The sequence below is a fragment of the Notechis scutatus genome, chromosome 6 (assembly GCF_049901735.1).
Source record: "Notechis scutatus isolate UNSWTSFEM ecotype Mainland chromosome 6, rNotScu1.2, whole genome shotgun sequence".
Lineage (NCBI taxonomy): Eukaryota > Metazoa > Chordata > Lepidosauria > Squamata > Elapidae > Notechis > Notechis scutatus.
The window spans coordinates 74,424,396-74,446,223 of record NC_142014.1 but is presented as its reverse complement, the minus strand read 5'-3'; the positions used below and the strand labels follow the sequence as shown (position 1 = coordinate 74,446,223).

The following is a 21,828-nucleotide window of genomic DNA, read 5'->3' as shown; positions in this document are numbered from 1 at the left end:
ACTCAGCCTTCCATCTAGCCACTGAAGGCTGGGACCCAGATCCTCTTGAAAGAGAAACCAATAAAGTCAGTATAAAAGTAAAAAATTGATCAAGCTTTATGTCTCCTCTCTGTTTTTGACTCTAACCACACAACCCATTTCCCCTTTAGAAATCAAAACATATCAGGCAGTGGTGGGATTCAATTTTTTTTACTACCGGTTCTGTGGGCGTGGCTTGGTGGGCGTGGCAGGGGAAGGATACTGTAAAATCTCCAGTCAGAAGTGGGATTCTGGTTCTCCGAACTACTCAAAATTTCCGCTACGGGTTCCAGAACCTGCTGAATACCCCCTCTGATATCAGGAAGCCACACTAGCTGGTGAGCAAAACTGGTTTAAGATAAAGAAAAGCATGGGACAACAACTGGATTAGATGCTAATTCAGCCAAGTGAAAGCACCTACACACCTACACACCGGACTACTTATGAAACCTACTGCCACAAACCAACCAAAACCATTGTCAGCACTTTTTTATCCAGCAGGGATCTTCAAACTTGACAGCTTTAAGATTTGTGGACTTCAATTCCCAGAATTCCTCCTCTAGTCATATTAGCTCAGGAATTCTGGGAGGAATTCCCTTCCAGCTTTATACTGATTGATTGATTGAAGTAATCAAGGAGAGAAGCAACCTGGAATTAAGGAGAAAGTTCCTAATAATGAGAACAATTAACCAGAGAACAATTAACCAGTGGAAGAACTTGCCTTCAGATGTTATGGGTGCTTCATTACTGGTGGCTTTAAAGAAAAGACTGGACAGTCACTTGTCTGAAATGGTATAGGGTTTCCTGATTGAGCAGGGGGCTGGACTAGAAGACCCTTTAGGTCCCTTCCAACTCTCTACTGATTCTGATTCCTTTCTTTCCCACGGCCTTGTTGCTTTCTGATGTTAAGCAACTACCTTGGGCATTCCCTCCTCCCAGATGCCAAGCATCTCTCCAGTTTATCAAGGCAAGTGAGATTAGGATCCGCCTTATCTGCCACCCGGATTTCACCCACACTCCGGATCGTTTCCGACATGCAAAGGGAGACAACCCCTCCCTGCAAAGATCCCGAATTGCGCGTGGCTTCCTGACGCGCGGAATCCCCGTGTCTCTTTGCAGCGATTTTCCTTCCCTTCCCTTAATGGCCTTCTTGCTAGCGTTTGGCGAGGGCTGCCCGGCCAGGGCTCCTGCGCGTTTCCAAAGGCGCGCTGCTCGGGGCGCAAACTCTGGGGCGCGTCAAGCGTTTGAATCTCTCAACTCGGGCAGAAGCTCGCGAAGGAAGAAAGGCACCGCGAGAGGCTCCCTTTCCTTCTCCGGCCGTGCCCAACCCGACTGGGCGCTGCCGCTGCGCCTTTCTTTTTGTAACCTATTGTCGGATAAGCCGCTGCGCCCTTTTTAAAATTAAATCCTTTTGCAAAACCTAGCCGGCTGGGCGCTGCGTCCTTTTTTTTTGTTTTTTGTTTTTTTTGCAAACCCTTCCTGGCTGGACCTGCCACATTTTTTAAAAAATTTTTGTAATCCTTTTGCAAAACCTCCCGGGCTGTGGGTGTTGCGCCTTTATACTTTCTTTTTTGCAAAACCTTCCCGGGCTGGGCGCTGCACCTTTATTTTTGTTAATTCTTTTGCAAAACCTCCCAGGCTGGGCGCTGCGTCTTTAAAATATATATATATATATTTCTCCCGGCTGGCCGCTGCGCCTTTTTCTTCCTTCTCTTTTGCAAAACCTTCCCGCCGCGGTGGACGCCTCCTCCTCCTCCTCCTCCTCCTCTTCTTCCCTCCGTGGGGCGGCCCCGCCCACGGCTGCCCCCCCTCCCAAAGTCCCCATCAAGGTCGTCCAATGGAAAGCCGAAGGCCTCGATAGCGCTTGCAAAAAAAAAACCACCCAAGAGCGAGAGAGAGAGAGAACCGCGCCCTCGCCCGCTCGGCGATCGGCAGCGGCGAGAGAACAGCAGCGATCCCGGCTCCGTCCATTTCAATCCAGAAGGAGCGGAGCGGAGCAGAGCAGAAGCGCTGGAGAGCTGCAGAGAGGCGAGTGGGCGCGCGATGCCCGGGAATCGGGGGGGGCGCGGAGAGGGTGGGGGTCGTCTCTCTCTCTCTCTCTCTCTCTCTCTCTCTCTCTAAGGGACCGATGATTCCTTTCGCTTCGGACCCGGGGTAAAGGGAGCGCACCGACCCCAGGCGCCTTCGGCTCGGCTTGGCTGCTTTTGCCGCCCTTGGTGGGGCGCCCCGTGGAAAGGCCAGCCGGCTTCCTGTGGGAACTTTCATGCAAACTCGTGCCAAACTGGGGCGCCTTTGCTCCAGGAGCCCCCAGATTCCCCCCGCCCCTCCTCTGCCCAGGACTTAGAGCTCATCTGCAACACACACATACACACGAACACACAAAACACACCCTGGATCTAGTGGAGGCTTTAAAAAAAACACAAAAAAGGCCGGATATAAAGGCGTGGAAGGGGGTCCGGCCAGCAGGGGCTGCTTTCACCCCAACAATGTCAGCTGAGCATAAGAAAAGCCCTTGGCCTCTGCTCCAGACTTGTGCTCCATCACAGGAGCTTTTAAAGAGATTGATAATAACAGATAACCGAATACAAGGAAGGGAACCTTGTAGGTCATCTAGTCCAACCCCCCCTGCCCAAGCAGGAGACCCTACACCAGGGATGTCAGTCAAACTCAGTTTCATTGAGGACAAGCTTTCGGCTGAAATGTTATGGGGGTTGGACAAGAAGACCACCGAGGTCCCGCCCAACTCTTGTTATTCTGGTACTCCTCGACTTAACAACCATTCCTTTGGTGACATTTGAGGTTACAAGCGGCCCTGAAATGGTGCCGTAGGGCTGTTTCTCACACATACAACCCTTGCAGCATCCCCATGGCCACAGCAATCAGGATTCGGACACTGGGCAACCGACCTCTATTTACGATGGCTGTGGCGGTTTTCCTCGGGATCATGTAATTCGCTTTTTTGCAAGCTTCTGATAAGCAAAGTCAACGGAGATGACAGATTCGCTTAACGACCATGTGCCTAGCTTAACGACAGCGGTGATTTGCTTAAGCGTGGCAAGAAAAGGTCATAACATGGAGCAGAGCTCGCTTTGCAACTGTCAGTGGAAATGTTGGCCTCAGTTGTGGTGTAAGTCAAGGACTACCTGTATTTTATTCAATGTTCCCCATGGACCGTTGCTCCTTTTTAACCACAGAATGATGCCCCTTCAGCGATCCAACTGCTTCTACCCCCAGATCCTTTTGTGACCCATTGTTGTTGGGTCTAGTGACTTCTGCCTCAAGAGCTACCGGGTCGTGAAAGCTTTCATAAGCCCTGAATGTGTGACCGTCCTCATTCAGCTTCTCTCCCAGGATCTACCGTGTTTCCTCAAAAATACGTCCGGGTCTTATTTTCTTTGGACCCCTGAAAAAAAACAGCTAGGCCTTCTTTTTGAGGGATGTCTTAATTTTACCTCTCATGCTCCTGGCTTGGACACCGGGCCGCTGCTTTCGCGGCCGAAAAGAGCAAGCGATGTGACCCAACACTGTTGTCTACCTGTAACGGTAACTCCAGCTACTGGTAGCCGTCCACCCGAAAAAGCCTGCCGTGCTTAAATAGGGCCAAATTTTGGAGGGTAGGGCTTAATTTTAACCCCTGTGCACAAACCTGTGCTGGGCCTTCTTTTTGGGGTGGGTGGGTTGTGTTTTAGGAGAAACACGGTAGAGTGGACCTTAACTCCATGCCAGACAAGTTTTCACCCGGTGTTTTGTCGTCTCCTGATGGTCCAGCCTGCATCGGTGGTGGGAACCCAAGATAATCTGGCCTGGGTTTAAAAGCGAGACCTTTAAAGCCACCTTATAAAAAAAAAAAAAAAACTCATTTAACCATGGTGGAAAAATGGGATGGAGAGCCGAAGGCAATTGAAATATTGATGAGCTTAGTGTTAAATTTATGTTTACGTTTAACTTGAAATAGACCTGTACTAGTCTCCCTTTATTTCTTGGTCATTAAAACATCAATTTAACACAAAAATAGTTTGTCGAAGGCCTGTGAAGGCCCCTGGATTGGGGCTGAAAGGCAGAAGCAGTATGCTCCGTCCCATAATTGGGTAGGCCAGGTTGCCCTGATATACTGCATAAAAAAAACATTTCATTGAAATGCTAGCTTGCCTAATTTTAAAAAATATCAAGTTCATCCTGTCCCCCCACCATAAATGTTGAAAGAAAACAGAGTGTGGGAGAAGACCGACCCAGGAGACTGCAGAGGGTTCAAACTGAGAGGATTGCGGGACGTGGGTGTGTGTGTCCTTTCTCTCTTGTTGTGGCTGTTGTCACTGCTGCCATCTGCTGTCACCAGAGGCATGGACCGCACGTTGTAGTAGGGGCTCTCTGTCCACTTATTGGCCAGCTCCACACAGGAAGGAAAAAAAAATCAGCTTAATGGCAAATGTGCAAGGAGTTCATCCCGCCATTTCCAGTATGGCTTGTTTTCTTTGTTCTTGTCTTCATGCTTAAAGCAAAAAATGTTTTAGTGCTCAAAATTGGGCAGAAGATGTTATTTTGCTTGCTGCTTGTCCGAATGTGCTGGGTTTGCCCGGTGTGCTAACTACTACAGGTGATCCCCGACTTTAACAACACTTCATTTAGTGACCGTCCAAAGTTACGACGGCACCGAAGAAAGTGACCGTTTTTCACATTGCAGCTTCCCATCGTCACATGATCAAAATTCAGACTCTTGGCAACTAGCATGTACTTATGACAGTTGTGGTGTCCTGGAGGGCGTCATGTGATCCCGTTTTGCGACCTTCTGCCAAGCAAAGTCAGTGAGGAATCCAGATTCACTTAACAACCGTGTTACTAACTGAACAAATGCAATGATGCACTTGATTGAACAACGGTGGCGAGAAAAGTCGTAAAATAGGGCACGCTCACTTAACAAATGTTTCACTTAGCAACATAAATTTTATAAAATATGGGATTTATTTTATCAATGGCTAGATAGAAAAATAGGAAAATGAAATATGTTATAATATAAATATAATCCAATAGTAAATATAATACGATAGAGATAATGTATTATAATTGATTACTATGGAATGAATTATAATATGAATTAGAATTAGTAAAAACTGAGATTTGCTCTAAAAGGACAATGTGAATTTGCAGTTAAAGTCTAATGATGATGTAATAATAACATGACATGGAAAGTTGATTAATTTGAAGATAAATTTAAATCTAAGAGGGAAAGACTGTAGCTATTATGCACAAGAAATATGTACCAACCGACACGCTGTACAATTGAAAGAAGGTTTTATTGTTTTTTGTTTATGCTTGTTTATGTTTGTTGTCAAAAAATAAAAAATTTTTTTTACAGAAAACAAAAAAGTAACGTAAATTTTGGGTAAAATTGTGATCGTAAATCAGGGACGAGCTACAATTAAATAGCAGGTGTGCACCAAACTTAACTGGGTTTGCAAAATGCAGATAGTCCTCGACTTATGACCACAATTGAGCCCAAAGTTTCCATTGCTAAGCGAGACAATTCTTAAGTGAGAGTTTTGTCCTATTTTATGGCTTTTCTTTTTCAATGAATCACTGCAGTTGTTCAGTTCATTACTTGGTCATTAAGTGAATCTGGCTTCCCCGTTGACTTTGCTTGTCCAGAAAGTTGTGAAAGGGGAATCACGTAACCCCGGGGAACTGCAAAACTGTCATAAGTACATGCCAGTTGCCTAGTGTCTGAATTTTTTTTAAAAGTTTTTTTTTAATTTTAACAACAAATATTAACAAATACAAATATACAAACAAACATCAACTAAAACCATCTTTTCATTGTATAGTGTGTCTGTTGGTCCATATCTTTTGTGCACAATATCAACAGTCTTTCCCTTCTACATTTAAATTACAATTCATATTATATATATCAACTATACATATTATATTATATTATTGATAACTCCTTATTAGACTTTAATTATAAATTCACATCATCCTTTTTGAGCAAATCTCAACTTTTGCATAACCTAGTACATAATATCATTCATTTCATTGTAATCTGGTATAAGATATCATTACATTGTCTTATCTTTACTATTATGTTATATTTATATTATACAAGTGTCTGAATTTTGATCATGTGAGCATGGGGATGCCACAGTGATTGTAAGTGTGAAAAACAATGCCACTTCTTTTTAGTGCCGTTGTAACCTTGAACTAAATGAATGGTTGCAAGTCGAGGATGGCCTGTAGCAACAGCCTTCAAAAGTTGGCAAGTTTACGACTTGTGAACTTCAACTCCCAGAATTCCTGAGCTAACAGGAGGAATTCTGGGAGTTGAAGGCCACCAGTCTTAAAGCTGTCAAGTTTGAAGACCCCCTGACCTGTCGTGTAAAACAGCCTTGGTCACACTTGCCAGTGATTTTTTATTTATTTATTTATTATTTATTTATTTATTTGATTTGCCAATTGTTTACAAGATAATAAGTATAAGTGTATACATAGTTGTGAATACATGAAATGGGTACATATAAGAAAAATAAAAGAAGAATAAGAGAAACAATAGGACAGGGACGGTAGGCACGTTGGTGCGCTTATGCACGCCCCCTACATGCACGCCCCCTATTTTTGGTGGAGTGATTGGTTGGGTGTGTATCCTTGTGTTCCTTGGTCTCTTAAGCAGTTTTCAATATAGATTCAATTGGGTGGGATGCTCTATAGAACCGGTACCTCTGAAGAGTAGCAGACACCGAATTTGTTCTGTGCCTTCTGCTGTTTGGCCCACCCACCCGCCTGGGCTCTTACCTGTCCTTTATTTCATGCTTTTTCAACCTCAGCTGCTTTGTGCGGCACAGCTGAGGTTGTAAAAGCAGGAAAAAGTGGCTTTTCAAACGCTGCACACCCGCGCGCAGTGCTGTTCAGCTGTCCAGGCGGCACAGCTTAAGGTGTATTACACACGCACGCAGAGTGCAAAACGTAACCACCGAACCAGTAGTAACACCGGTTGAATCCCACCCCTGGATTCAATCATGTATCCTTTGGGATCACCATAGTGGTGGCGAATGGGACACATTCTGCAGTGGTTGACCTCTATCCTTGGTGGTCAGTCATCATTCCTGTTCAGCATCTGCATGAAACCCCTGGGTTAGGTCCTCCCATCAGTTTGTGGTTTCAGTTATATTAGTATGTGGACAATGCCCAGTTGTACATCTCAGGCTGCATGGGTGAAGATTTCAGCGTGCTGATCCTTGGGTCTGTGGTCTGCTTCGGTCTGGCTGTAGATTTTAGCGTAATTCTAACCAGACTGTGGTTGTTTTGTGGTTGTGTCCTCTTAGTTGAGGGGCATGATGGCAGTTAAAGTCACTGAGCCTGTAAGCTGGAGAGCTGAGAGTGCAGGTTCCAGACTCGAGAACTGTGGGATGGGGTGAGCTCCTGTTCCTGCCTCAGCTCGTACTCACCTAGCAGTTCGAAAGCATGCAAATGCGAGAAGATAAATAGGTACCACTTTGGTGGGAAGATAAGTGTGTTTCATGCACTTTGGTGTATAGTCATGCTGACTACATGAATGTGGAAAGTGTCTTCGGACAACACTGGTTCTCTTGGCTAAGAAATGGAGATGAGCACTGCGCCCATCATGTTGGACATGACTGGAAAGGGGAAAAGCTTTACCTTTTACCCCTTAGTTTAGGTTTGGGGAACTATGGCCCCTTTATGATTTGTAGACTTCAGGTCCCAGAATTCCTGAGCCAGGGGTGAGCAACGATGGCCCCTTTATGGCCTGTGGACTTCAACTCCCAGAATTCCTGAACCAGGGGTGGGGAACCATGGGCCTTTCATGACTTGTGGACTTCAATTCCCAGAATGCCTGAGCCAGGGGTGGGGAACCATGGGCCTTTCATGACTTGTGGACTTCAACTCCCAGAATTCCTGAGCCAGGGGTGGGGAACAATGGCCCTTTTATGACTTGTGGACTGGCTCAGGAATTCTGGGAGTTGAAGTTCTCAAGTCATAAAAGGGCCATTGTTCCCCACCTCTGCCTTAGCTGAGGACATTTTCACTGCTGGCCTTTCATGTGGTTGCAGGCCTCCTTCCAACCATGTGCAGCTGTGGCTGTGGGAGCATTGCACAGCTGATCCTGGGCACCAGCTACATCTTTTTCTCAACTCAGAAGTCCTTCAGGGAGTCAGTCAGTCATGCCCAGGCCACCTCAGGATTAAACCCTTGCAATGGGTTTTACATGGGGCTGCCCTGAGGACCATCCAAAAGCTACAGACGGTCCCAAATGCAGCAGCGTGGGCAGTAACACATCACTGCTGTGCCAGTTGCTAACTTTATGATGCCAGCTGAGGTGCTGGAGAATCTTCTATAAAATTCGGGACATTGGGCCTGCTTGTTTGAGAAACTGCCTGTCTCCATTTGTTCTGCCTATCTGGAGCCAACATGGAGAATATTGTTGAAGGTCTTCCAAAAAGGAAATAGCTTTTCTGATACATTAGCTAAAAGTCTTCTTGAGCTGAACACGACTTTTGGTTTACTTCATGTGTTTTTCTTGGAAAGAGACAGAAGGGGTGTACTGTTGTCTTTTTGCATTTCCCAGTTTAGCCTGGATTTCTGGTTCCTTCTTGAAGGTTCTCTGTTCAAAAACCAACCAGAATTTAGCTTCTAAGCCCTGTTAATGTTAGGGAAATGTTGCTATCTCTTGAGATTAGATTAGGCTTGGATATCATATGACTAAACTTAGTTATAATCCTGCTTTACTCAAGGTTGGGTTTGGTCACATCACCCTCTGATTCAGCCTGACATACGTCACAGGTCCTTGTCTGAGGAGACATCAATATATGAATTAAAGGCTCTTTGTTGAAAACATTCATGGTTCAAATTAGTGATAGAAAGAAAATATTTGCAGCTCAGGTTGAAATATGGAGTCTTTGCTGCTCTCAAGTGTGGTTGTTTTCTTGCAGACGTTTCATTACCTAACTAGGTAACATCATCAGGGCCAGAAAGGGAGCAAACCCACTCCCTTTTAACACTGAAGATGTTATCTAGTTTGGTAATGAAATGTCTGTAAGAAATAAACCAAACTCAGAGAGCACCAAAGACCTCACATTTCAACCTGAGCTGCAAATATTTTCTAGACATTTAGGATATTGAAATTATGGTGGAATAATGAATAATATTAAATATAAGCGACTTAATAGGGGATAAAAAACATGGTGAAAAAAAATATTATTTATGCTTAAATGAATTAATGGAAAAAAATGAGAAAGAATTATAAAGAGAGAATTGGATTGTTGATGTTGGAAGATTAGGATTATATATAACTAGCTCAATACCTGTGCTTTGCTACGAAACTATATGGTCAGGCTTAGTTTTTGGAGAGGAAAATAAGGGGAAAATTCTGCTTCTGCCTATCAGCATCCATCGGTGTTCATCTGGCTAATGTCCTGTCAGTGTGTGAGAGAGTTGAGGGCTGTTTGGAAACTGAAACAGTATTTGCGGTGTGAGCAAGAGATAGCAAGGAGCCTGGGTGTGGCTTAGCTCAACTATTCTGTACTAAAACTGCTTGGTGCTCTGAAACGGAAACTCCTCTCCTCTGCTTGTGTTTTGCATTTGGAACAGATTTCTTTTCAGGTGGGGAAGGGGAGTAGAACTCCTTAGCATCAGAGCATGTTAATAATAATATACAAAATACTAATGCTTTGATGGTCATTTTGAAAAATCCTTTCTTAGTGAGCACCTAGAAGCCAAGAGAAACGTACGTGCCAAATTTCAAGTTTGTAGGCTTCACAGTTCTGGACATTTTGTGATGATGCATGAGTCGTATTTCATTTTATATATAGACTATTTCTATTATTGTTAGTTAGCATTGTTTAAAAAGGACATTGACCTAGTCAATACACTGTCCACAAAATATGTATGGTGTGAAAAGAAAACTAAATAAAACACGAATTTAAAAAAAGAAAGAAAGAAAACAACCAAACTCAGCACCAAAAATCCCACATGATTCATTTTATCTCATGGGTTAGACATACCCCATACAGGTACTCCTTGACTTACAACCGCTCATTTACTGATCTTTCGAAATTACAACGGCACTGAAAAAAGTGACTTATGACCATAAGTTTCACACTTATGACTGTTGCAGCATCCCCTTAGTCATGTGGTCAAAATTCGGGTGCTTGGCAACTGGCTTATATTTACAACAGCTGCAGTGGGTCATGACAAGCAAAGGCGGTGTGGAAGCCCAGATTCTCTTTACTAACTCACTTAACCGATGTCTCATTTAGCAACAGAAACCTTGGACTCAATTGTGGTCACAAGTCGAGGACTGAAAGTTAAAAGCATAGAAGCCTCCGATGTTCCAGGAAATATAACGTTGAATTATGGACTTTTAACAGCTAATCTCTATTGATGTCTAGCTGAATTAGAGCAGGGGTCTCCAACCTTGACAACTTTTAAGCCTGGAGGACTTCAGCTCCCAGAATTCAGCAAAGCTAGCTGGGGAATTCTGGGAGTTGAAGTCCGCCAGGCTTAAAAGTTGCCAAGATTGGAGACCCCTTGAATTAGAGGCTATATACTGAACCCTAAGCAGAAGAGTGTGGCCTGCAGTTTTCCATGACACAAAAGAGGCAACTTGCAACAATTCATTTAGTGACCGTTACAAAATTACAACGGCATGAAAAAAGTTGACTTATGACCATTTTTCACACTTACGATGATTGTAGCTTCCCTGTGGTCATGTGATCAAAATTCACATGCTTGGAAACTGGCTCATATTTATGACAGTTGCAGTGTCCCTGGGATGAAGTGATCCACTTCAGTCAGTGAGGGGAAGCCAGATTCACTGAATCACTGAACAACTGGTTTACGCTACAACTAGCTTGAGACTGAGTGGTTTGATACCAGACATATTTTTTGCCATTCTTCCTATGTTGTATTTATTATGGGGTGCTCACATTGCAGCACTGGTCAGAAGGGCCCAGCAGAGATTATACTACCTGAAACTTCTCAGGATACAACAACTGAATGAAAAACTGCTGGTGACCTTCTACCGTTGCACCATAGAGAGTATCTTAACTTGCTGCACCTGTGTCTGGTTTGACAATTGCACAGGGTCAGATAGGAAAGCGCTCCAGAGGGTTAACGTCATTATTGCCCAGAGGATCATTGGTTGCTCTCTCCCCTCTTTGGAAGAGCTTTATAGCTCCCGCTGCCTTAAGAAAGTTCAGAACATTCTCAAAGATCCATCTCATCCTGGGAAACCCCCCCCCCTTTTTTTGAACTATTACCATCTGGCAGACGGTACAGGGTAATAAAAACAAGGGCAAATAGGCTGAAAAACAGCTTCTATCCCAGGGCAGTAGCTCTTTTGAATTCTAATGTATTGTGCAATATGAATGCAATATCAGGGGTTTTCAATTCAATCGTATAGAATGCGAAGGATGTGTGTTCGTGTTTTATTTTTATAGTTATAATGTACACTGAAGATGGCATTTAATTTTGATGCACAAAGTGCAATGACAATAAACTAAATTATGGGTATTTTTGATTGATCTTCCCTAGGCCTACAGAAGATGACGGAGTACAAGCTTGTCGTTGTTGGGGCTGGTGGCGTGGGCAAGAGCGCGTTGACAATTCAGCTCATCCAGAACCATTTTGTAGACGAATATGATCCTACAATAGAGGTAAATAAGATCCTTTCAAGAATGGTGTGGTGTCTGTGTGGAAACCGCTACTACACTTTGTGCTGTCTGCTTGGAAACCACTTCTGGACTTTGTGCTTGAGGTGGGGAAAAATGAAACGTTGATTTTGGGCTTTGCTGATCAGATTTATTGTTATAGAAAAGACTAGAATATTATACAGGTAGCCCTAGATTTCCAACAGTTCATTTAGTGACTGTTCATAGTTACAACAGCACTGAAAAAAGTGACTTATTGTTCTGACCAAGGCTTCCTTCCTGAGCACATGCTTAGTCCAAACAACTCTTTTTTTATCTCAATACTGAGAATTATGTGCATTCCCAGCCTGTAATGAGTCCCAAACAGTCTCTCGAGATAAGTACCCACCTTTCTCTCCTTTGAATTGTTGACAACTAAAGTGCCAAATTAACTGTAAAAAGCCAAACGAAGTACAAAGTCCACACAGAGCTTCTGAACAGAACGATCGACGTTGCTTCCTGCAAAGGTTCCTGTCCCTTTGCACTTCTTTTGTATCTTATGGGAGGGGCAATCACCTCCAAGCCTTTCTCCCAAGTCGCCCCTTTTGTCTTAGCTGCTCTTGCCTTCTGGCAGCTCTGTGCACACGCACACTGGGAACAGGCTCCCCCTGTTCCTCTGCCTCACTGCTGTCAGATTCTGGATGCACTGGAGTCAGCACATAACTCCTAGATGGCCCTGGCTCAATCTGTATCGGACGCAGGACCCTCATCCGAGTCCTTCCCAGACTCCCGGACTGGCCCATGTTCCTGCGCACTGTCCAACTCTGCTGCCATCTTCTCAGGCTGCCGGTGGACCACAACACTTATAACCATGTCCTGTGATCTCCGTTTGCAACCTTCTGACAAGCAAAGTCAATGGGGAAGCCAGATTCACTTAACTGTGTTAGTAACTTAACAACTTCTGTGATTCACTTAACAACTGCGGCAAGAAAGGTCGTAAAATGGGGCAAAATTCACTTAGGTACCGTCTCATTGAACTGCAGAAATTTTGGGCTCAATTATAGTCGTAAGTCAAGGGGTTCCTGTAATTCAGGCTAGCTCTTTAGTGAACCTTAATTGCTAGTTTGGTATATGTAGAGCAATTGAGAATGTGGAGGTTGCATAGTTGCATAATATGCTCTCATAGTTTACAATAAGCCACGAACCTATTCCACATTTTAAAAACACGAGTTGTCATTGTGGTATTATAAAACCTCTTGAGTTCATCAGCTGATTCTGTGAGGAATTCCACTGAAATTCCACATTTGTTCCACAGTATATGTTTGGCTTGTGACAAAACAAAAAACCCTCAGTGCTGTTGGTTATCTGATATTACAAATTTTATGATCTTTCAAAGAACGCTGAGCTGGAAGTTGGCACAATGCCATCTTGGTCATTTAAACATCATACAATGTTCAATGATGGAGAATCTATGGAGACTCTCAATCATCCAGGTCATAGTTATCCCAAAAGTGCTTTTTTTTTTTCAAGAGGTACCTGGACTTTCTGGTTTTTCTTTGAAGACGTTTCGCTTCTGATCCAAGAAGCATCTTCAGCTCTGGAGTTATCATGGAATGGAATGGAATGGAATAGAATTCTTTATTGGCCAAGTGTGATTGGACACACAAGGAATTTATCTTTGGTGCAAATGCTATCAGGGTACATAAAGAAAAAATAAAATACAGTCAACAAGAATCGTAAGTGGGAAGAGATAGTACTAGGAAAGATGAGAAGAAGAATAGTAATAGTCTTAGTGAATAGTTTGACAGTTTTGAGGGAATTATTTATTTAGCAGAGTGATAGCATTCTGAAAAAACTGTCCTTGTGTCTAGTTGTCCAGGTGTGCAGTGTCCTATAGCGTCGTTTTGGATGTGAGGGATCTGTAGATATGTTCACAGCCCTCTTTTTGACTCGTGCAGTATGCCGGTCCTGCATGGAAGGCAGGTTGGTAGCCATTGTTTTTTCTGTAGTCCTAACTATCCGTTGAAGTCTGTGTCTGTCTTGTTGGGTTGCAGAGCCAAACCAGACAGATAGAGGTGCAGATGACAGTCTCAATCATTCCTCTGTAGAATTTAATCAGAAGCTCTTTGGGTAGTTTGAGCTTTCTGAGTTGGTGCAGAAAGAAAGTACATTCTTTGTTGTGCTTTTTTGGTGACATTTTTTGATGTTAGATGACTACAAGGCCAACCTAAACAATCTTCTGAAGCAGGAGTCTCCAACCTTGGCAACTTTAAGCCTGGAGGACCTCAACTCCTAGAATTCCCCAGTCAGCTTTGCCAACTCTTTGTCACCTACAACATTGCAAAACAAACCAAAGCTGAAGAAGCTTAGAGGAGAAGCGAAACGCCTTCAAAGAAAAACCAGAAAGTCCAGTTGCCTCTTGAAAAAAAAAGCACCTTTGGGACGAGGTCAATGTTCAACAAGGTCGTCCTCTTATGATGAGACAGGCGGCAGACAAGTCTAATCAAACAAGTCAATAAATGTGTGTATTAGCTTGGCAAGTAAATGGAAGTTAAAAAAAAAAAGAGGCGTTCCTATCCTATCCTATCTTGTACCTAAGGGTAGTACATAAAATTATCTATTTGCAGTGTCCTATCCATCAATGAATATTTCAGCTTTAACCACAACAATACACGAGCACACAATAGATACAGACTCAAGGTAAACTGCACCATACAAACTCAAGGTAAACCACACCAAACTTGGTTGCAGGAAATACAACTTCAGCAACAAAGTTAGGCTTACAACGATTAATGAACCAAGTATCTGGAGCCAAATTGGATAAACTTTAACTTTTAAACTTCGGTTTTTATGGGTTGTTTCTGACCATGGTTTAAGTTAAATCGGGGGCAGAGACACTCCTCAGCAGGGTCTAACATTTAAGGGAAGGTCTCCAGCTAAGCCATATTTATTTCTTGAAAAACCTGCAATTGGCTGAATTCATAATTGCATGTTAAATCACAAGATTTATACAAGATTTATATAACCCAAAGCAATTCAACTCACAAGGGTTTAAAGTGGCATGAGTCACCAGTCTGGGTAAAAATCCCTGGAAATTTAGTGGGCTGGCCACCAGCCAAATTTTTTACCATTTAGCTATAACCACGATAGCAGTAGAAATAGCACTTATATACCGCTTCATAGTGCTTAACTTAAGCGGTTTTACAGAGTCAATCTATTGCCACCCAACAATTTGGGTCCTCATTTTATCCACTGCTGGTCAGGATTGAACTGCCGGCAGTCGGTTACAATGCAGTGTGGCAGGCTAACTCGGCCGGCAGTCAGCCTGCAATACTGCATTCTAACCACTGGGTCACCATGGTTCTTAATCACCACTCGGCTAACTTTCTATCTCTCTCCATCTTAAAAATGCTGCTCTCCCAGTCTGGTGAACTGGTTTGACTTTAAAGTTAATCAGGGCGGGAGCTTCGCTCTGTCCTGCCATGCCTGCTTTATGTCTTTTGATAAAACTATGGCAAGTAAACATTGATATTGCTCTGAACTCGGCACCCTACTTGCATCATCAGAAAAAAAAATGCAGAGTTTGTTCCTTTAACTGGATTTTGAGTGAGTAACGTTGCAGCGATGTGGCTTATTACAACTCTGGAGTAAGCATGCAGACGTGCTAATTCTCCAGAAGTGCCGATTTCGGGACCCAGGATTCTTAGTGATGGCTGTGCTTGCTGGGGAATTCTGGGAATTCCATACATTTGGTGGATTCCTCCCTCCCTCCCTTTTCTCCCTTCCTCCTTCCTTCCTTCCTTCCTTTTCCTCCCTTGCTCCTTTCTCCCTCTCCTCTCTTGCTCCTTCCTTCTTCCTTCCTCCCTTGCTCCTTTCTCCCTCTCCTCCTTCCCTCCCTTTCCTCCCTTGCTCCTTCCTTCCCCCTCCCTCCCTTTCCTCCCTCCCTCCCTTGCTCCTTCCTTCCTTCCTCCCTTCCTTTCCTCTCTTGCTCCTTCCTTCCTCCCTTCCTTTCATTTCTCGCCATTTCCTTCCTCCCCCCTCCTTTCCTCCCTTGCTCCTTCCTTCCTTTCCTCCCTTGCTCCTTCCTTCCTCCTTCCTTCCTCCCTTGCTCCTTTCTCCCTCTCCTCCTTCCCTCCCTTTCCTCCCTTGCTCCTTCCTTCCCCCCCCTCCCTTCCTCTTTCCTTCCTCCCCTCCCTTTCCTCCTTGCTCCTTCCTTCCCCCTCCCTCCCTTTCCTCCCTTGCTCCTTCCTTCCTTTCTTCCCCTTCTCCTTCCTTCCTCCTCCTTCCTCCCTTGCTCCTTTCTCCCTCTCCTCCCTCCCTCCCTTTCCTCCCTTGCTCCTTCCTTCCTCCCTTCCTTTCATTTCTCGCCACTTCCTTCCTCCCCCTCCTTTCCTCCCTTGCTCCTTCCTTCCTTCCTCCTCCCTCCCTTGCTCCTTTCTCCCTCTCCTCCTTCCCTTCCTTTCCTCCCTTGCTCCTTCCTTCCTTTCTCCCTTCCTTTCCTTTCTTGCTCCTTCCTTCCTCCCTTCCTTTCATTTCTCGCCACTTCCTTCCTCCCCCTCCTTTCCTCCCTTGCTCGTTCCTTCCTTTCCTCTCTTGCTCCTTCCTTCCTTCCCCCTCCCTCCCTTTCCTCCCTTGCTTCTTCCTTCCTTCCTCCCTTCCTCCCTTGCTCCTTCCTCCCTCTCCTCCCTCCCTTTCCTCCCTTGCTCCTTCCTTCCTCCCTTCCTTTCATTTCTCGCCACTTCCTTCCTCCCCCCTCCTTTCCTCCCTTGCTCTTCCTTCCTTTCCTCTCTTGCTCCTTCCTTCCTTCCCCTCCCCTCCCTTTCCTCCCTTGCTTCTTCCTTTCTCCTTCCTCCCTCCCTTCCTCCCTTGCTCCTTCCTCCCTCTCCTCCCTCCCTTTCCTCCCTTGCTCCTTTCTTCCTCCCTTCCTTTCATTTCTTCTCGCTACTTCCTTCCTTCCTCCCTTCCTTCCTTCCTCCTCCCCTCCCTTGCTCCTTCCTTCCTCCCTCCCTTCCTTTCCTCTCTTGCTCCTTCCTTGCTCCTTCCTCCCTCCTCCCTCCCTCCCTCCCCTCCCTCCCTCCCTCCCTCCCTCCCTTCCTTCTTCCTTCCTTCCTTCCTTCCTTCCTTCCTTCCTTCCTTCCTTCCTTCCTTCCTTCCCACCATTTGTGACCTTCCCAGCTGGCTTCTGACAAGCAAGGTCAATGGGCAAGTTAGATTTGCTTAACAACCACATGATTCATTGACAACTTGCAGTGATTCGCTTAACAACTGGAGCAAAAAAGGGTCGTGTAACCTTTTGGACGTGACTTACTTAACAACCGCTTTGCCTAACAACCAAAATTCTGGTTCCAATCGTGGTTGTAAGTCAAGGACTACCTGTAATACACCCCTGGGGCAAGACCTGTAACGCAAACTACTATACATAAAAAGAGCCAGCACACCTCACTCCCCCATGCACTGATGATGTTACCTAACCCAGTAATAAGATGTCTTCAGGAAAACTACCAAGCTCAGAGAATACCGAGAATTGTAACAGGCCGTCCAAATGCCCAGGAATCCACAGAGATAAAAACTATGTAGAAAAGGACAAGCGACATGATGGAAGATTTAGAGCAGGGAAGTCAAAACATTTGCCGTCACATAATGTTTTCTGACGTTTTCCCCATTCACGGAGCTGGGGTGGGGCGTGGCCTTTAATTTAGAAAAGAAATCTATGGTAGAGGATGGGAAAGCTAGATTTAACTTTAAATTGTACAGGTGGTCCTTGACTTAAGGACCACAACTGAACCCAAAATTTCTATTGCTGGGCAAAACAGCTGCTAAATGAGTTTTGCTCCATTTTACAACCTTCCTTGCCACAGTTGTTAACTGAATTGCTGTAGTTGTTAAAATAGTAACACAGTTATTAAGTGAACCTGGCTTCCTCATTGGTTTTGCTTGTCGGAGGGTTGCAACAGGTGATCCCACGACCCCGGGGCACTGCAGCCGTCATAAGTACATGCCAGTTGCCCAGCATCTGAATTTTGATCCCGTCATCACTGGGAGGGTGCAACAGTCGTAAGAGCAAAAACTGCCCATATAAGTCACTTTTTTCAGTGGCATTGTGGTCACCGAACGAACTATTGTAAGTTGAGAACTGCCAGTAAGTGTAAAAAATGATCATGTCAATTTTTTTAGTGTCGTGGTAGCTTTGAACAATTAAGAATTTGCAACCATTCCTATTACCTATCTCCTCCTACTTATGACTATAACCTTGTTGCTTGTAGCTTTACGGTTTATATTGTTTTATTTACTTTCCTCGTATGATTTGATTGCTTATTTAGTATCCTGTGAATATCACTGTTGTAGCTTATGGTTCTTGATGAATGTATTTTTTATGTACACTGAGAGATTATGCACCGAAGACAAATTCCTTGTGTCACACTTGGCCAATAAAGAACTCTGTTCTGTTCTGTTCTGTTCTGTTCTGTTCTACTCTACTCTACTCTACTCTACTCTACATGATGGAGAGGGAGGGAACATCTTTTGATTGACAGTAGATTGATCACTACCAATAGAATAGAATTCTTCATTGACCAAGTGTGATTGGTCATACAAGGAATTTGTCTTTGGTGCATATGCTCTCAGTGTACATAAAATAAAAAATATATCAAGAATCATAAGGTAAAACACTTAATAATAGTCATAGGGTACAATAAGCAATCAAATCATACTAGGAAACAGTCAATATAAATCGTAAGGATACAAGCGACTAAGTTACAGTCATACAGTCACAAGTGGGAGGGGTTGGGTGATAGAAGTGGTGAGAAGATTAATAGTGATAGTGGTGCAGACTTTGTAAATAGTTGGACAGCGTTGAGGGAATTATTTGTTTAGCAGAGTGCTGGCGTTTGGGGAAAAATTGTCCTTGTGTCTAGTTGTTCTGATGTGTAGTGCTCTATAGAGTTGTTTTGAGGGAAGGAGTTGAAACAGTTTATGTCTGGGATGTGACGGGTCTGTAAATATTTTCACAGCCCTCTTTTTGACTTGTGCAATATACAGGTCCTCGATGGAAGGCAGGTTGGTAGCAATTGTTTTTTCTGCAGTCCTAATTATTCTCTGAAGTCTGTGTCTGTCTTATTGGGCACTGATGGCCTCTTAGTTTGGAGTTTTCCTTATTCCAAACAGGAGGGCTAAACCATCAAGTCATCCTCTCTTCGTTGGCTTTTGATAATATTTGTCTCTTTGGAAGTGCTGAGTTTTGATGATGCATCTTTGCAGCTGCATCTTTGCAGCTGCAGCTGCTGCTGCTTCGACAGAGCAAAACCCTAGCCTGTATTTATTTCTCCTTTCCGCATCTTTTATTTCCCATTCTTAAATTATCCTTCCAAGAGCGCTTGGTCTGCACCGCTGCCGTTCTCTTGGTCTTGGCCTGCGAACAACACACTGTTTTCAGAACCAGGACTACCGAGGGTGGAAATGTTCTAAATGAAAGGCGATGAGGTCACTCAGGCCCAGGGGGGGAAAGACACAGAAGAATTCTCGTAGGTGTGTCACGAGAAAGAAGACTTGGCTAGACCGTTGCAATCTTGTTTGCATTTTATGTAATCCTTGTTCCAGCTATATAAACGAAATGCTTTCAGGGCAAAGAAAGATCCATTTAAAACAAATAAACAAACAAAAAACAACAACCCTGCTTCTTGCAACTGGGGAGGCAACAGCTGGGGAAAATCCGTGATCAGAGGACCGTCAGAGTGGCAAGGATTTGAAATGCAGATATAGATTTAAGCAAATTTAACTGCCTGGAGGAACTGGACTAATGATGCTCAGTTGGACCTCAGTTGGTGCTGTTGAAAGAAATAGCTTTCTGGGTTCAGTTCAAGTGGGGAAGAAAGACACTGGAAACATGGTGTGACTGCTTGGAAAGATGGTTTAATGGTGGACAGGATCACATGCCTTGGGTGAAGAAAGAAGGAAAAGGGCTGAGATGCCGAGAGACCCTTAGTTTTATACCCTCTGTTGGGCCCCACCTTAACGTTTCCTGTTCCTGCGGAAGAAATGTATCCCCATTGGCTGTCAGATTCCCAGGGGGCGGGGTCTTAGCTCACTTTGTAGGCTTTGTCTGGACCACATGGCTTCACCTGAGTGCTGGCTGATGCAATCTTCCCAGGCCAGGTGGTGAGATGGGTAGAGGGCTTTGTTATGTAGAATACTCTGGTCCAGGCCTTAATGGGCCCATTAGCAAAGGTGGTGGGGGAGATGAGTTTCTGCCTCTCTGAGTTTCTACTTTTTAGGGGAAATATTCTGCCTTTTTAGTATATCCCAAAATATTTCATTTTCCTAGGAGAGGGGGTGGGTTTTTAACTTCCTATAGTGCAAAGGAACTTAAATTATATATATATTTTTCCACAGTCACTGTCTACAGCAGGGATATCAACCTCAAGGCCAGTGGCCCAGGTACAGCGGCATGGCCCGTTTTTTGGCCTCCCCAGCCTCTAGCAGTACTCTGCCGGCCAAAGACGGGCTGCACATGCCTCCCCCACCGTGCCCTGTTTTGACTGGCAAAGTGTTGCAGGAGGCCATCCAGGCCGAAAATAGGGTGCGGGGGGGAGGGCGTGCAGCCCCCACCCCACCTCTTTTTGGCCAGCAGGATGCTGCGGGAGACGTCCATTCCCTCTTCACACCCACTGGCCCTTTTGGAGGAGAACTTCAATGCTAATCCGCCCTTGAAGAAATCCACTTTGATACTCTAGAGCAGGGGTGGGCAAACTTTTGGCTCGGGGCCTCATTGACTTTTAAAATTTGACGGACGGGCCGGGTAATTTTTTGGGAATCGCCCCCCACCCTTTCCCCCACCCTTCTTCTCCTCCCTCCCCTCCCCTCAGAGGCCCCCTGAGTCAGGAGTTGCTACGCCGGCGCGGCTCCGCGCTCCAGCCCGCGTGCCTCGGGAAGGGAAAGGCAAAAGGAAGAGCCGGGCGGCGCTTTGCAATGGCAGCAGCAGCACCAGAGGCTCAGGCTCAGCGGCTCCTGGTTTTGCCTTTCCCTTCCCAAGGCAACACGGGACTGGAGCCACGCGGAGCTGCGCCGGCGGTAGCAACTCCTGACAGCCCCAGCTGGACACCTGAGCGGAGCCCGGTGGAACTGCCTGTTGCCACTGCAGGCGCTGCTGCGGGCGTCTGGCTGCCCAAGTAAAGAACCGCACCAGCTCGATTTTTTGGCGTGCGGCGTGGGGTCTCTTTTGGCCGGCCCCAATTTTTTTTTTCAGAGGGGATTTTTTTTTCCAGAGGCGGGCCGTATTAAAAGACCAACGGGCCGGATGTGGCCCGGGCCGTAGTTTGCCCACCCCTGCTCTAGAGGTTCTCAATCATCCAGATCATGGTTGTCCCAAAGCTGATTTTTTTTTTCAAGAAGCAACTGGTGTCACCGTTCCAACTAACCAACTCCAAATGCAATAAACTCTGAGACATTCAATTCCTCAAAGTTCCATTTTATTAGAACAGAACAGAATAGAGTAACAGAGTTGGAAGGGCTCTCGGAGATCTTCTAGTCCAACCCCCCCTGCTCAGAGGCACGAGACCCCATACCATTTCAGACAAATGGTTGTCCAGTCTCTTTTTAAAAAACTTGCAGTGTTGGAAGCTCCCACAGCTTCTGGAGGCTGTTCCACACTGGTTGATTGTTCTCACTGTCAGGAAATTCCACCTTAGTTCTTGGTTGTTGTTTCTCTCCTTGATTACTTTCCTTTCATAAAGGCAGCTTTGAGATCTCCAGCTCCTTGCTAGGCGATGTTACCAGCCCACTTAACGGCCTGACTGCCCCGCCTGGGCTAGCCTGGAGGCTTCCTACAACCATATTGGCACATCTGGGAAAACCAGAATCGGAGAGTTCCGGGTTTCCCAAAAGAGAAATCAAAGATCCATCCCCTGCACCCATCTGTCATGCCCCTGTTGGAGACTGACTCGAGGGAGAGGAGGAACAGCCGAACAGGGAGGGGAAGTGTGGCTCTGGAGGTTGTGGAGGAAACTGGGAAAAGGCAGAGGAAGACCCAGGTCCATCCCCTCTCCATCCTAGGGCACGCAGGGAGGAGAGGATAAGGGAGAAATGTGAATGGCGTGGTCTACGGGGGAGGAAAGGGCCTTGATCCCCTTCATGGGCTGCAGCTGTAAGAACTGGTTAAAAGGACCGGCTGTGCATGAGCCAG

The 21,828-nt window shown here is 45.2% G+C and overlaps 1 protein-coding gene across 4 annotated transcripts in view; it reads left to right on the top strand.

Moving 5' to 3' along the window:
* Positions 1–1,935: 1,935 nt before the first annotated feature.
* The window catches only part of KRAS (KRas proto-oncogene, GTPase), a 40,062-nt gene continuing 20,169 nt past the window's right edge, over positions 1,936–21,828 (top strand). For all 4 annotated transcript variants that reach the window (XM_087968823.1, XM_087968825.1, XM_087968826.1 and 1 more), the window contains exons 1-2: positions 1,936–2,046; positions 11,557–11,678. In XM_087968823.1, coding sequence (XP_087824949.1) covers positions 11,568–11,678 — 111 coding nt within the window. In that variant the 5' untranslated portion in view covers positions 1,936–2,046; positions 11,557–11,567. The remainder of the gene's footprint in view (positions 2,047–11,556; positions 11,679–21,828) is intronic.